This window comes from Canis lupus, chromosome 2 (genome assembly GCF_048164855.1).
Source record: "Canis lupus baileyi chromosome 2, mCanLup2.hap1, whole genome shotgun sequence".
NCBI classification, from domain to species: domain Eukaryota; kingdom Metazoa; phylum Chordata; class Mammalia; order Carnivora; family Canidae; genus Canis; species Canis lupus.
Window position 1 is genome coordinate 43,690,306 of NC_132839.1, and position 12,273 is coordinate 43,702,578.

The 12,273-nt window shown below is 47.8% G+C and overlaps 1 protein-coding gene across 1 annotated transcript in view; it reads left to right on the forward strand.

Moving 5' to 3' along the window:
* LOC140616737 (protein FAM169B-like) overlaps positions 1-11,363 on the forward strand; it is an 87,732-nt gene extending 76,369 nt beyond the window's left edge. Inside the window, exons 8-10 of the mRNA XM_072797499.1 lie at positions 2,210-2,341; positions 7,040-7,128; positions 8,583-11,363. Coding sequence (XP_072653600.1) covers positions 2,210-2,341; positions 7,040-7,128; positions 8,583-8,768 — 407 coding nt within the window. The 3' untranslated portion in view covers positions 8,769-11,363. The remainder of the gene's footprint in view (positions 1-2,209; positions 2,342-7,039; positions 7,129-8,582) is intronic.
* Positions 11,364-12,273: the final 910 nt, after the last annotated feature.

Sequence of the window (12,273 nt, forward strand, 5' to 3'; positions counted from 1 at the left end):
GATAAGAGAGACAAAGTAGGAAAAGTAAGGAAGTTTCTGTTGCTCTCAAGAAAAGGAGGTGAAACATATTTTCAAGTAGGTTTAGTCATTTCTTTGTATTTCCAAACTCTTTGGAAAAACTTTGAAGATCTATGAATTTCTGCAGAGAGCATTCCAGGCTTTCTGCTCTGTATTGCTCACTTCGAGGTATTGGAAAGTTCCAGAACCTAGGCAGCTGGTTCTCTGTCCAAATGCCTGTCCTTTGTGTTCCTCTCCTTATTTTTTTTTTTTTTAAAAAGGTTTTATTTATTTGAGAAATAGAGCACACGCAGGGAGAGTAGCAGAGGGAGTGGGAGAGGCAGGCTCCCCACTGAGAAGGACCATCAGGTCCCTGGGATCATGACCTGAGCTGAAGGCATACACTTAAATGACTGAGTCACCCAGGTGCCCTCCACCCCTCCTTATCTTTGCTTCAGCTCTGAGACCTTTGCTTGAGTACATTGGCCTCCCAGGGCAGCCTCCTCAGCTTTCCCTAGGGGAATAGCGGGCTCCAAGGACTGGGGGCTGCCCCAGGGCAGCTCTGCTAAGACCTTTGCAGGGTTCTGTGGATCCCTGTTTTTCCTTCTCTGTTTCTGCCCTGCAGAGAAAGAAGATATGAAGGTGCTGATTCTGAAGCGTGCTATTTGTCTTTGGGGTTTCAGCTGTCTAACTGAGCATGCTGGGGCCTCAGGCTTTTATATCACCTCTGGCTGTATCTGGGCACATAGGTGAACAGGTAGACTGTGGAGAAAGAAGCTGCTGGAGGCTCAAGATTGGGTGCAGGTGCACTGACTGCATGCTTCACTGACTTTTATTGAGCACAGTCTTGCTCTTTGAATGGACAAGAGGGACTCCTCTGCCCATGGCCCCATGCTTTAGAGCCTCTTGCAGCTGTGTCTTTCTCCATGGTATAAAGGGGTCTGTGGGCCCAAGAGGGTATTCCTACCAGGGTCCAGGCAATGCCTTCTAAGCTGACTCAAGGTACCAGGACCCCGGGTTTCCTGCCAGTGGTGCTGAAGGCCGGAGTGGACTCCATCCCTGGATCTGTGCACTTAAGGGTGGACCATGACACCAGTTTGCCTATCTTTAGACCCCAGGGACAGCCATTGATGGGGTGTGGATGGAGTATGGGCGTGGTGTCCACACTTGTACGCACAGACCCCTTGCTGGGTGTATGTGTGTGGCGCTGGGGTAGGAAGGGAAGCAGGTGGGCTGCCTTCAGGGGGCCAGCTCTCTTGGTATTGCTACATTCTGGTGCAAAACTCCAAGGAGTCCAAGAATTCTAAATTTGAAACTAGCTTTCCCTGTTATTATGAAGTTATATTTGTCAAGATGGGAAAGCAGATCATTCTATCTAGCACTCTGCTAGCTTGGCTTACACTTTCGGAATACTTAGTGTCATGCTCTGGAGCTTTCCATCTGTGCAGTTGCCCTGGGCTGGGAAATATTAGGAGCGGGCCGATGCTGCCCCCACCGACACCTGCAGGACCAGGAGCAAGCAGCTTCCCATTTGGCTGGATTCAGGATTTCACCGCCAAGTGAAAAACGCTCACCCTGTGAAGGTGGACATAGAAGTTTCTAAGCCTTGAGGTGACTCTGGAATCAAGGCATCCACAGGGGATGCGCTGGAAGGTTCTGCTAGAGAGGAGAGCCGGCGAGGCTCGGAGGAAGGGCAGTGCCTGAGGAGAGGACAGTGTAGCGTGATGTTGTGGGCTCTGTTGGGGTCCCCCCCAAGTCTTATGTTGAAGCCTCCTCTGCCCCCTCCCAAGTGACTGTATGTGGAGGTAGTAAGATTAAGTGAGTTCATAGCAGTGGGGCCCTGATCCAGTAGACTGGTAAGAAGAGGTTCTTATTTAGAAGAGGGGCCCGGGACACAGACACCGAGGGACGACCACGTGCGGGCACGGGAACCAGGCAGCCCTCCGCGCGCCCCTGCGGTCATCTGGATGTGGGGCTTCTGTCCGCCACGGTGAGGCAGCTTAGGTCTGTCGGTGAAGCCCCCCGCCCCGGGCGGGACGCGTTGTTACCGCGACCCCCGGCTACGACCGGGTGTACGGAAGCGGGAGCACGTGGCAGCCGGAGCAGGATGGACGTGGCTTGCGCGCAGTGCAGGAACCGCAGGAACCGGAAGCGTCCCGCCCGGAGACGCCGCGGGGGGCGGGCCTTCCGGCCGACACGTGCGCATCCTCAGTCTGCAGGAAGTTCCTGGAGGCCCATCCGGAGGAGCGGGGGCGCCTGTGGGAGGTGGAGCCCCCGGGAGCCTGGGGCCAGCGAGGCAGCATCTGGCTGAAGGTTCGGCGGCAGCAGGCCCAGCTTCCAGACTGTGAGTCCCGGGGAACGACGTGCGCGTTGAAGCCCAGGTCAGTGCTACCGATGGAGTCTGGCCTGTGCGGGTGTTGGGTTTGTTGTCGCAGGAACAGGAGGGAGTGAGACCCGGGAGGTGGTTTCTTGTCCTCGGCCCACCTTCCTTTCCTGAGTGGACCACATCTTCTCGACCTTGCTCTAGATCTCCCCCGATGCAGCTAAGTCAGAAGCTCCCTGGGACGGAGGGGCTCCCCGTTTATAACGAGACGGGATCTCTGAAACGTGGAAGGAGACTAATGTGTGCACCTGCCTCAAGATTGGTGAAGCCACCAAAGGGTTTACTGTGAAGCACAAGCTTTCCATGCCCGCCCTTCCCTTGTGGGAGATGACACGCATGCATAGTGGTGGTGTTGCGTAGATAGCATGCTGCAAAGGAGTACCTTGTCCTTCCTGTCCTGTCCTTTTTTTTTTTTTTTTTTTTTTTAAAGATTTTATTTATTTATGAGAGACACATAGAGGCAGACGGAGAAACAGGCTTCCTGCAGGGAGGGTGATGCCGGACTTGATCCCAGGACCCCAGGATCAAGGCCTGAGCCATAGACAGAGGCTCAACTGCTGAGCCAGCCAGGTGTCCCCTTTCTGTCCTTTTTATTGGCAGCATAGTATGCTGCTGTGTGGAGATGTTGTTGATTTGGGCAGCTCCTCTTACAGACACATTGTCCTCAGTTTGGGGTTTTGTCCTCAGTTAGAGCCCCACGGTGAGTTTGCAGGGATTTTGATGGAGGGTCCTGATGGGAGGCAACAGGTGGGAAGACCAGATGCAGTTGTGTCTGGTTCCCCAAGTTGCTTTTCAACGGTGTGCCTTCCACCTCTTCCACGTGGGTGATTTGGACTGCACATTGTTGGTGGTTCTCAGCCCCCTGCTCATGGCGAGGGCCCCTGGGGGCAAGGCTGCAGGTGCCGTGTATGGGTGGGAGGCGCGGGAGGGTCTCACAGTTTAAGTTCACTGGCCAAAGTGAAAAGCGCTGGCTTTTCTTCCCTCCTGGGAAAGAAAGCTCCTGTCAGCATGAAATGCCATTTCCCAGGCTGCAGGTAGCTCATTAGGGGACAGTGGATAACTGATTTACTTTAGGTCGTGACAGGGAAGAAAGAGCGCCTTGGAGTTTATTGATGATAACAGTGATAGGTTTTGCTTTTATGGTGCCTTTCAGCTAGAAGGTTTAATGGATCTTTACAGATATTAATGGGGTGACCAGGCACCTGGGAAAGAGGCCACTGGCAGGGCTGTGACTGTGATCCTAATGAGGCGGTTAAGTGACTTGCCCTGTGGCATCCACAGTTAGAAATGAAGGGGGAGCTGGCCCGGATCACCACTCAGTAAGCTCAACGGGTTTATCGAGGAGCTTCACAAATGAGCCTGCAGCTCCCACGTGGACGAGGCCTTTGTGTCTTGGACGTTACAGTTCCTTGGCTGGGAATGAAAAAAGAAGAAAGGTTTGCATATCAGAATGTGGAAATAATATGGAAATTGCACAGGCCGGGGGGTGGTGGGCAAGCAAGGGGAGGATGTTTTGGCATAACTGGGGAGACTGCTTTCCTCGGAGAATTCCTCTGGGGGTTATTTCAAGAGCTGAAAGTTGGTGTGGTCTGGTCACAGGAAACTGAGCTGGGAGTCAGATGCCAGACCTGTCACTTTAACTCACTGTGAGATTTGCCAACCCTCTCTTTAAAACAGCAAATGAGGGGACTTTCACAGAGAATGTTCCAGAAGCATGCTTTGAGTCTTTTGAAGAAAGAAGGGTCATCATTATAATTAGGATATAATTAGATTACTGAAACTATATAATTTAAAAAAAAATCTAAATTATGGTCTTTTCACTCCTTGTATAAATCATAGCTAGTTCCCAGTTTCACCCACAACTTCTGTCTCCCCCCAGGGCCAGCAGTCAGGATTTTAATTCACTTGGGAAGGTTTTCAGCCAGCCAGCTTCATCGTGTAACAATTTTGTCAGCACTGACATTTCAGGTTTTTTTCCGGGTTGGTGAGTGGGGGCTGCAAATGCAATCACAGATTTGCCCAGATGCTCTGCAGTGTCTCAGTTTTTAGTCTCTGCCTTCATGGAAATCTGCAAGTGTTAGCCCATTAGGTTTTCCCACAGGTCACCAAACAGTGTAGGTTCTGGAATCATCTCTTGCCTGGAAATCTCACACAGCCATTTATTTATTTAATTAAAGATTTTTATTTATTTTTATTTGAGAGACAGAGACAGAGAGCGAGAAAGAGAGGATGAGTGAGGAAGAGAAGCAGAGGGAGAAGCAGACTCCCCACTGAGCAGGGAGTCCAATGCAGGGCTCAATCCCAGGACTCCAGGATCATGACCCAAGCTGAAGGCAAATGCTTAACTGATTAACCAACTCAACCACCCAGGCATCCCTAACATAGCCATTTAATTTAATTTTAGTTTTTAATCAGTCTGTTATTCTTAGAGTTGCTTTCTTGAATTGTTCTGTTTTTCAAGTTCTATCTTTTGTTCCTTTATTTCTGACTGTTATTTTGGAGGTTTCCTACAATTTCATGTGCTGTAGAAATAGAACTGTAAGCAAGAAGCCCAGCAGAGCCAATTGCTTTTTACATTCTAAGTAAGGCATGGACATTTTACATCATTCCAAAGGGAAATTAACTTGTGCTCTTTTCAAAAGTTTCGAAACCTATTTTTGAGGCAGAGTCCTTTATGGACTAGGTCTTTTAAAGTTTGCATGGATCTTGCCTGTTGATAACATCTGTGGCTTATAATGGCCCTGAAAATATTTACAGGGTTTTCAGAACTTTTGAGAGAAGGAGTTTGTGGGAAAGTTTTTTCTTCCTACACTCAGTTACATATGAAGCCTTTGAAACTTGACCAATAGGATCATAATTCTATCTAGTGTGACTTCTCATTTAGCTTGCACATGCTTTAGGTTTTTGTAATGGAGGAGGTGAAATTGAATGCTCCAACAGTGGAAAGTTACAAAAATGTGGCTGGACGCAGGAAGTAATTGCACACAGCTTTAAAAATTATTTTTTTTCATTCCTTAGGTTATAGTTTTGCTTTTTTTCCAGGTGGATTTTTAATATATTCAAACATCATCCGTAGGGAAAATAATTTTCTTCTATTTACATTTAATTTTTAATGCTACAGTGTACATAAAAAGATGTGAAATATATGAGCTGGGGAGGTGGGGTCATTTTTCTAAAAGTCTGAATCTTAGAAAACTGCAACTCTAGCCTCATCTCACCTTGTTCTGATGATGAGTTGGACATTATACAGTGCAGTAGTAATAGCAGTTTTATGGCAATGAGCTGTGGTGGGGAAGTGCTGAGAGGAGAACCACCATACTGGATGGGTTTTTCCTAATGCTGCTCTTTTGAAAGGTTGTGTGGCTCCCTCTCGTGGCTATTGTCATCTACTGCGTCCTGGATGGCAACTCCTGGATGGTAACTTACTTTGACCCACCTGTGTTGTTGCTTCTCAGAGTCTTATCCTGGTGCTTCCAAATTAGAGCATTCATTTAAAAAAATTATTGAACTTTTATTGGTTAGGAATAAAATATGAGCAAGTATTTGGTAGTCTCTATCATGCTTTAGTCCATACCACGTAAACACATAGCCTTACACATCAGGAAGGGTAGGAAATAAGGGATTGCCTACTTCATTCTCTCATTCATTCTTTCATTCATACGTTCACGTATTATCTCATTCATTCAACAGATTACTATAATGGAGGATCTACCAGTGTTGGGCCACTGGCAAAGGTGATAAGGATACTGAGGCTGACTGAGTCTGAACTCATTTATGAGTTTGCATTTTTACAGAGAAGTACGTGGGCAACCATTACTGCATTATATAGAAACTCTGAGAGAGCACTAAAGTAAGCTGGTATTTTTAAATGCTTATGATTCAGTTTTGCCAAACCAAAGTTGGCTAATTCATAAAGTCTATAAATAGATTTTAAAATTTATGTATATAGGTAACAACTAAATAATATATTCTTATTTGAAAAGTGTGTTTCTTATTTTTTTTTTAAGTGTGTTCCATGCCCAGCATGGAACTTACCACTCTGAGATCAAGACCTGAGCTGAGATCAACAGTCAGATAGATGCCTAACCAACTGAGCCACCCGGGTGCCCTGAAAAATGTGTTTCATTTACATTTTTGGCTCAAATGGAAAACTGAATATTTTTTTCCTAAAGGATCTGAACACTCTTCCAACACACACACACACACACACACACACGGATTTGGGGGCCTAGGGAAGTACACAGTGGGATAAGAAAATCATCCCTTTTCAAGTTGGGGCTGATTTGGTAAGAGGGAGTGGGGGGCTGAATTAAAAAGAGTGATTATGGGCTCTCTTTCAAGTAAAAATTCTAGTGAGCAAAGGAATATAACTAGAAACTGACTCCATTTAACATCTGAATAATTGGAAGAAAAGATCAAATTCCAGATCAGAAACCCTTGAGTAGAGCCATCACTTCACATCTGCCCAAACCTGGCAGGTTTCCCCGTCCTCTGGAAGGTGCTGTAGCAGATATCACAGTGAAAGTCAAGAAGATGGAATTGGGTTGTGGTGATCAGTGCTTTTGGAGGGGTCCCAAGTGTATTATTAATCTTTCGATTGTCCACTCCCTTGGAACCACCCCTGTTTGCTTATCCTGCTTTCTTGGTTGGGGAGGGCAGCTCACCCAGGAAATTCCAAGGAGGACATGAGCCATCATGGGTGGACTTCTCCAGATGATGGGCCCAGACCATCTCAAGATGACAAGAAGGTACAGTGGTGAATGTGTCGTTCTAGGAATGGGTTTTGTTTTCTTAGCAATCATGTTGTGCTTGTTTAGTGAAGCTCTAAACTTGCAAAGCATCTTCCTAATAACCTTGGCTGTGGGCTTCTCCGTCGCTGTGGGCTGTTGACTTAGAGTCTCTGTACTGCAGTATGAGGAGAGGCTCTTCTTGAAGCTAGACAAGCTCTAACAAAGCCAGAACTAAACGGGACACATGGGAATCAGCTGTAGCCTTGCATTGTTAAGGAAATATTGAAAAATCTGAATTTCACATTCTGCCACGGACCAGCATCTTTCAAGCAGAGCAAATGTGTGGACAAATTTCTTTCTCTCCTACTCTGCCCCTCAAGCCCAGATGCTAGAAAATGGAATATGGCATTAGGTTATCATAGAACCCAGAGTGATGAGAGAAGAGAAACTATGGATAAGGATGGCTGCTAAGTATTTCTTAGTGGCCCATTGTCTGTTCAGTGTTTCATAAGATTGGAAGTGGTGTGATTCCATTAAGCAATTCCCTGAAGCCCAGGCAGATACTCGCCATGCAAGGTAATTCAGATGACAAAAGCGTCTTTGCTCTTGAATTCCTAAAGAGTTAATGATTTTAAACTCCAAAACTTACAATTGCAGCTTGTGAGCAATGTTGCTTATTTTGGAAAGTAGGTGGTACTGGGATAGAAGACTCAACATCAAAGGCATAATATATCCTAGTAAGTGCTGGATTGTTTTAGAAAAGCTGGCAGAGGAGGGCTTTCATTTTCCTTGGTTTGCAATGGAAAAAGGGGCTAATATATGGCCCTACCAGGCCACTGAATTGCAAGTATTGTGCTTTGCCTCTTTGCTGATCTAGGACTTTCATGTTTTTTTTTTTTCTTTTAAGATTTTATTTATTTATTCATGAGAGACACACAGAGAGAGGCAGAGACATAGGCAGAGGGAGAAGCAGGCTCCCTGTGGGGAGCCCGAAGTGGGACTCAATCCCAGGACCCTGGGATCATGACCTGAGCCAAAGGCAGATGCTCAACCAGTGAGCCACCCAGCTGCCCCTCTCTGACTTTCCTTTTAAACCTTGAAGGCTGTTAGAGAAGCAGGAGAGGTTCGGTGTGATGTCACACCCATGGGCACGTGTCTGGGGAAGTCCATATCATTAGTCATAAGAACACCACCTTTGAAAAGTAGAGCTTCCTTGCTTTGCTCTTTCTCTGATCTCCATGGGCTGGGCTCTTCAGTTCCTGTCAGGAAATACGTTCCCACCAGTAAATACATAACTCAGAGAATCTTATGAACAAAATACAGTGTCTCCGTAGCTGGCTGGGGTGTTTGAACCTGGCTTGTCTGTTCTGAATCTGAGCACACAGCATGTGCAAGGGCCTGGCCTGGCCAGGACACTGGCAGGCCCATTACACCATGTGTTGGAAAGCTTGGTTGATTCTTTTTTGATTCAGGAGAGGACCAGCGGAGAACCGGAACAGACAAAGAGTGATCAAGACTGCGGAGTGAAAGAAGCAGCCGTGGGGCGGCTTAGACCAGCCCGCTGGGCCGAGCCAGAGGAGAAAGAGGCCAAGAGGACTGTGATGGATGTGGGGCTAGCCTGGGAGTCCCAGCAGAAGCACATGCGGCCCAGCTCTTAACTCGAAGAGGGCAGCCTGAGTCATGGGGAGTGGCCTCTCTGGGCCCCAGGGGATATGAGTGTGAGGGCTGCCTCTGTCACTCCGTGGGTGGCCAGGAGCCAGCCTCTGCCTTGCCCTTTGAGGAGAAAAGCTAGGGCATAGACCCTGCCTACCTCAGGCTTTTTGGGGGGCCCGGGTGAGAGGAAGCCTGGGAGAGTGCTTCAGTCTTCAAGCACAGAGATCTCAACAGGTACAGACAGTTCTTTTCCCGAGCTTTGATTTCAGAAGTGCGTTTGTTAAACCTGATATGGTTTCTGTGATTCAGGATGAATTTGTAAAGATGGTACTGGAACCACTTGAACCTTCTTTCACACAAGGAAACTCTGAAAAGGGCATGCCCCTTCAGGTCTGCACTGCAGCAATCTGTCTCAGGTCTGCCCATGCCAGCTCAGATGTCATCATGAGACCATAGACACCAGAAGGGTTTCTGGGGAGAAGAATCTTTTCCAGAGAAGCTTTTGCCATATCGGGAGCTCCCTGAGGGCAGTGGCTGGGACTGCCTGCTGATGTACACCCTCACTCACATCTGGCCTGGTATACAGGAGGCACTCAGAGTGGCTTCCGGGGGACATCAGGATCATAGCCATAACCCCATTCAGAGGGGAAGCCACTGGAGGGAACTTTGTGCTGATGGCTCTTCCAGCATATTGATGCCTCTAGGGAAAAGGCTTGTACTGGTAAAAGTGACTGTAGAGCTAATGGCCTGCCTGCACCTAGCGAGACAGTGGCCTCCTCAGCTATCTACACCACCCTGCTCGCGGCACATACTTGGCCACCATTGGGGATTCTGAGCTGAGCCAAGGACCCAGTCTGGAAGACCCCGTGAGGGCAGGCAAGCAGGCTTCACAGGGTAAGGCACAGTCTGGGCTGCTTCATGAGGCCCCAGAGCCTGCTCCCTGGAAGCTGTGGTAGGGCTTTCTCTGCAGCTGGCCTAGTCTCACCAGTGTTCAGTAGGATTCCAACCAATGAAAGCTGCCTGGGTCCTCTTGGGGCAGGCAGCCCAGTCCCAGCCCCTACTTGTGGGTGAATGCAAATTTGACCTTATCCCTGAGGACACTCCTCGATGGCTTTATCACTGTCTCTGGGGCTACCTAGGGCCCTGAAGACTCAGTTCCCATCTCTGGGCGCCTTCCTTGCTTTCTGTATCCCAGCTGCCTGGGCTTCCCTTTCCTCAGACACACCTGTGCTCTTGCTCCAGGGTCAGCACTCAACCGCTCACTCTGCCTGGGGCACATGCCTGTCCTTCTCTCCCTCTGTCTTTCTGTCTCTCTCTCTCTCTCTGTGTCCTCCTCCTTCTCTCTCTCTCTCTTTCTTCCTGCCATCTCTCCCCCATCCCAGCTGTGGTTGTGTGTGCCTGTGCACACACAGACACACAACTTGTCAGCCTGATTCCTACTGAGGCATCTAATCTCAGCTTCAGTGTCCCTTCCTGACCACCTACCTCCTCCTCCCCTTCCTACATGGCCTCAAGACCCTGGGCACTTGGCTGTGACTCCCATGAGCCACCAGCAGGACCAGCCCTGGGTCTGCTCATTTGCTTCTTGTTTCCTCAGTGCCAGTGTAGACCTGGTCTTCAGTAACTGTGTGGGGAATGAGTGGTAGCAGATCTCCTCAGGGGTGAGGGGTGGCACCTTCCTTCTGCTCCTCTGTTAAATGCTGGAGATGGATGGAATAACAGTTTCAGCTTTTTAGGGGTGCCGTAAAGCTCATCCTGGAGTCTGGGGATGGGGAGGAGACCACCAGCCCCATGTGCTGGCAAGATACTCACTGCTGCTCCCCTAGTGGTCAGAGGACACGTGTGATGGGACCTCTGTTACTTATTTACTCATCCATCTGTCCACCCACGCATCTGTCCATCTGTTCATCCTTCCATTCATTTATCCATATACTCATCTGCCTGTCTGTCCATCCTTCTGACATCTATCCGTCCATCCATCCATCTGTCCATCCACCCACCTGTCTGTACATCCATCTGCCCACATCTGCCCACATCTGCCCATTTGTTTATTTCTCCATCTCTCCACCAACCCATCCATCCATCCATCCATCCATCCATCCATCCATCCATCCCCCACCCTGTTGTACAACAAATATTTAGCATGCTTGCTTGGGACTGGGCTCTGTGCTGGGTACTGGCAATGTACAGATAAGTGAAATGTGTTTACTGGACTCAGACTCTTCTCTCTGGAAGAGTCTCTTCTAGAGTGTTCCCCTGGAGTTGTTGTCTTACACCCATTAGAAAGAGGGAAAAGTCCAATGGAAGGAAATAGAGCTTAGAGCTCCATATGAAGACCATGAAATCTCTCAGTGCCTTTGGGCCCCTTGTGAAGGAGGGACAAACCATAAAAGTAGACTCATCAGTGGCATCTGCAGTCAAGGGGTGCTCCACGTGTAATGCTCTTCATTGTGTGACAAAATGGATGCTGTGAACTTGGCATTGTTCAGGACGAATGGCTAGTACTTTGTGTTTACCTGGAAATGAACTGATGAAAATATCTCAGGGGTTTCATGAAGTTACTGTTCAATAAAAGCATCCTCCCAAGGGAGAAGAACTGATGTGTTGGTGTAGTTCATTTACAGATGCAAAAACAAACCTTGCAGAGTTAAAGAAAACACACTGGCGCTCCAAGCAACACCCTCTCCAGCCAGTGACACAGTCCAGTTTGGTCTGGGGCCTTGTGCAGGGTTCCCTTCCATGTAGCTTGTGAGGGGAGTGTCTATAAAGTGTTTGTGTGTATGTGTGAGCGTACACGTGGTGTGTTGTTTTTCTTAAATCAGTAATTTACAAACCATAACATTTTCATTTGAAGTATATATAATTTCATGTTTTTTAGTATATTTATAGAGTTGTGCAATCAACACTACAATCATTATCCCAAAAAGATACCCTATACCTATTAGCAGTCTCCCTTTCCATCCACCCTCAGCTCTAGGCAACCACAAATATACTTTCCCTCTCTATAGATCTGTTTTGGACATGTCTTACAAGTATAATACTATGAGTGGTCATTTCTGTCTGCCTTCTTTCACTTGCTGTAATGGTTTTTAAGGATTTTTTAAAAATTATTTATTTATGGGGAGGGAGGAGCAGATGGAGAGGAACAAGCAGACTCCATGCTGAGTGCAGAGCCTGACGTAGGGCTCAATCTCAGGACCGTAAGATCGTGACCTGAGCCAAAACCAAGAGTTGGACACTTTAAAAAAAAAAAAGATTTTATTCATTCATTCATTCATTCATTCATTCATGAGACACACACACACACACACACAGAGGCAGAAACATAGGCAGAGAGAGAAGCAGGCTCCATGCAGGAAGCCGGATCGATGTGGAACTCGATCCCAGGACCCCAGGATCACTCCCAGGACCCTGGTATTGTGACCTGAGCTGAAGGTAGAGACATAACCAACTGAGCCACCCAGGTGTCCCTGTCTCTTCACTTTTTTGATGGTGTAATTTGAGGTGCAG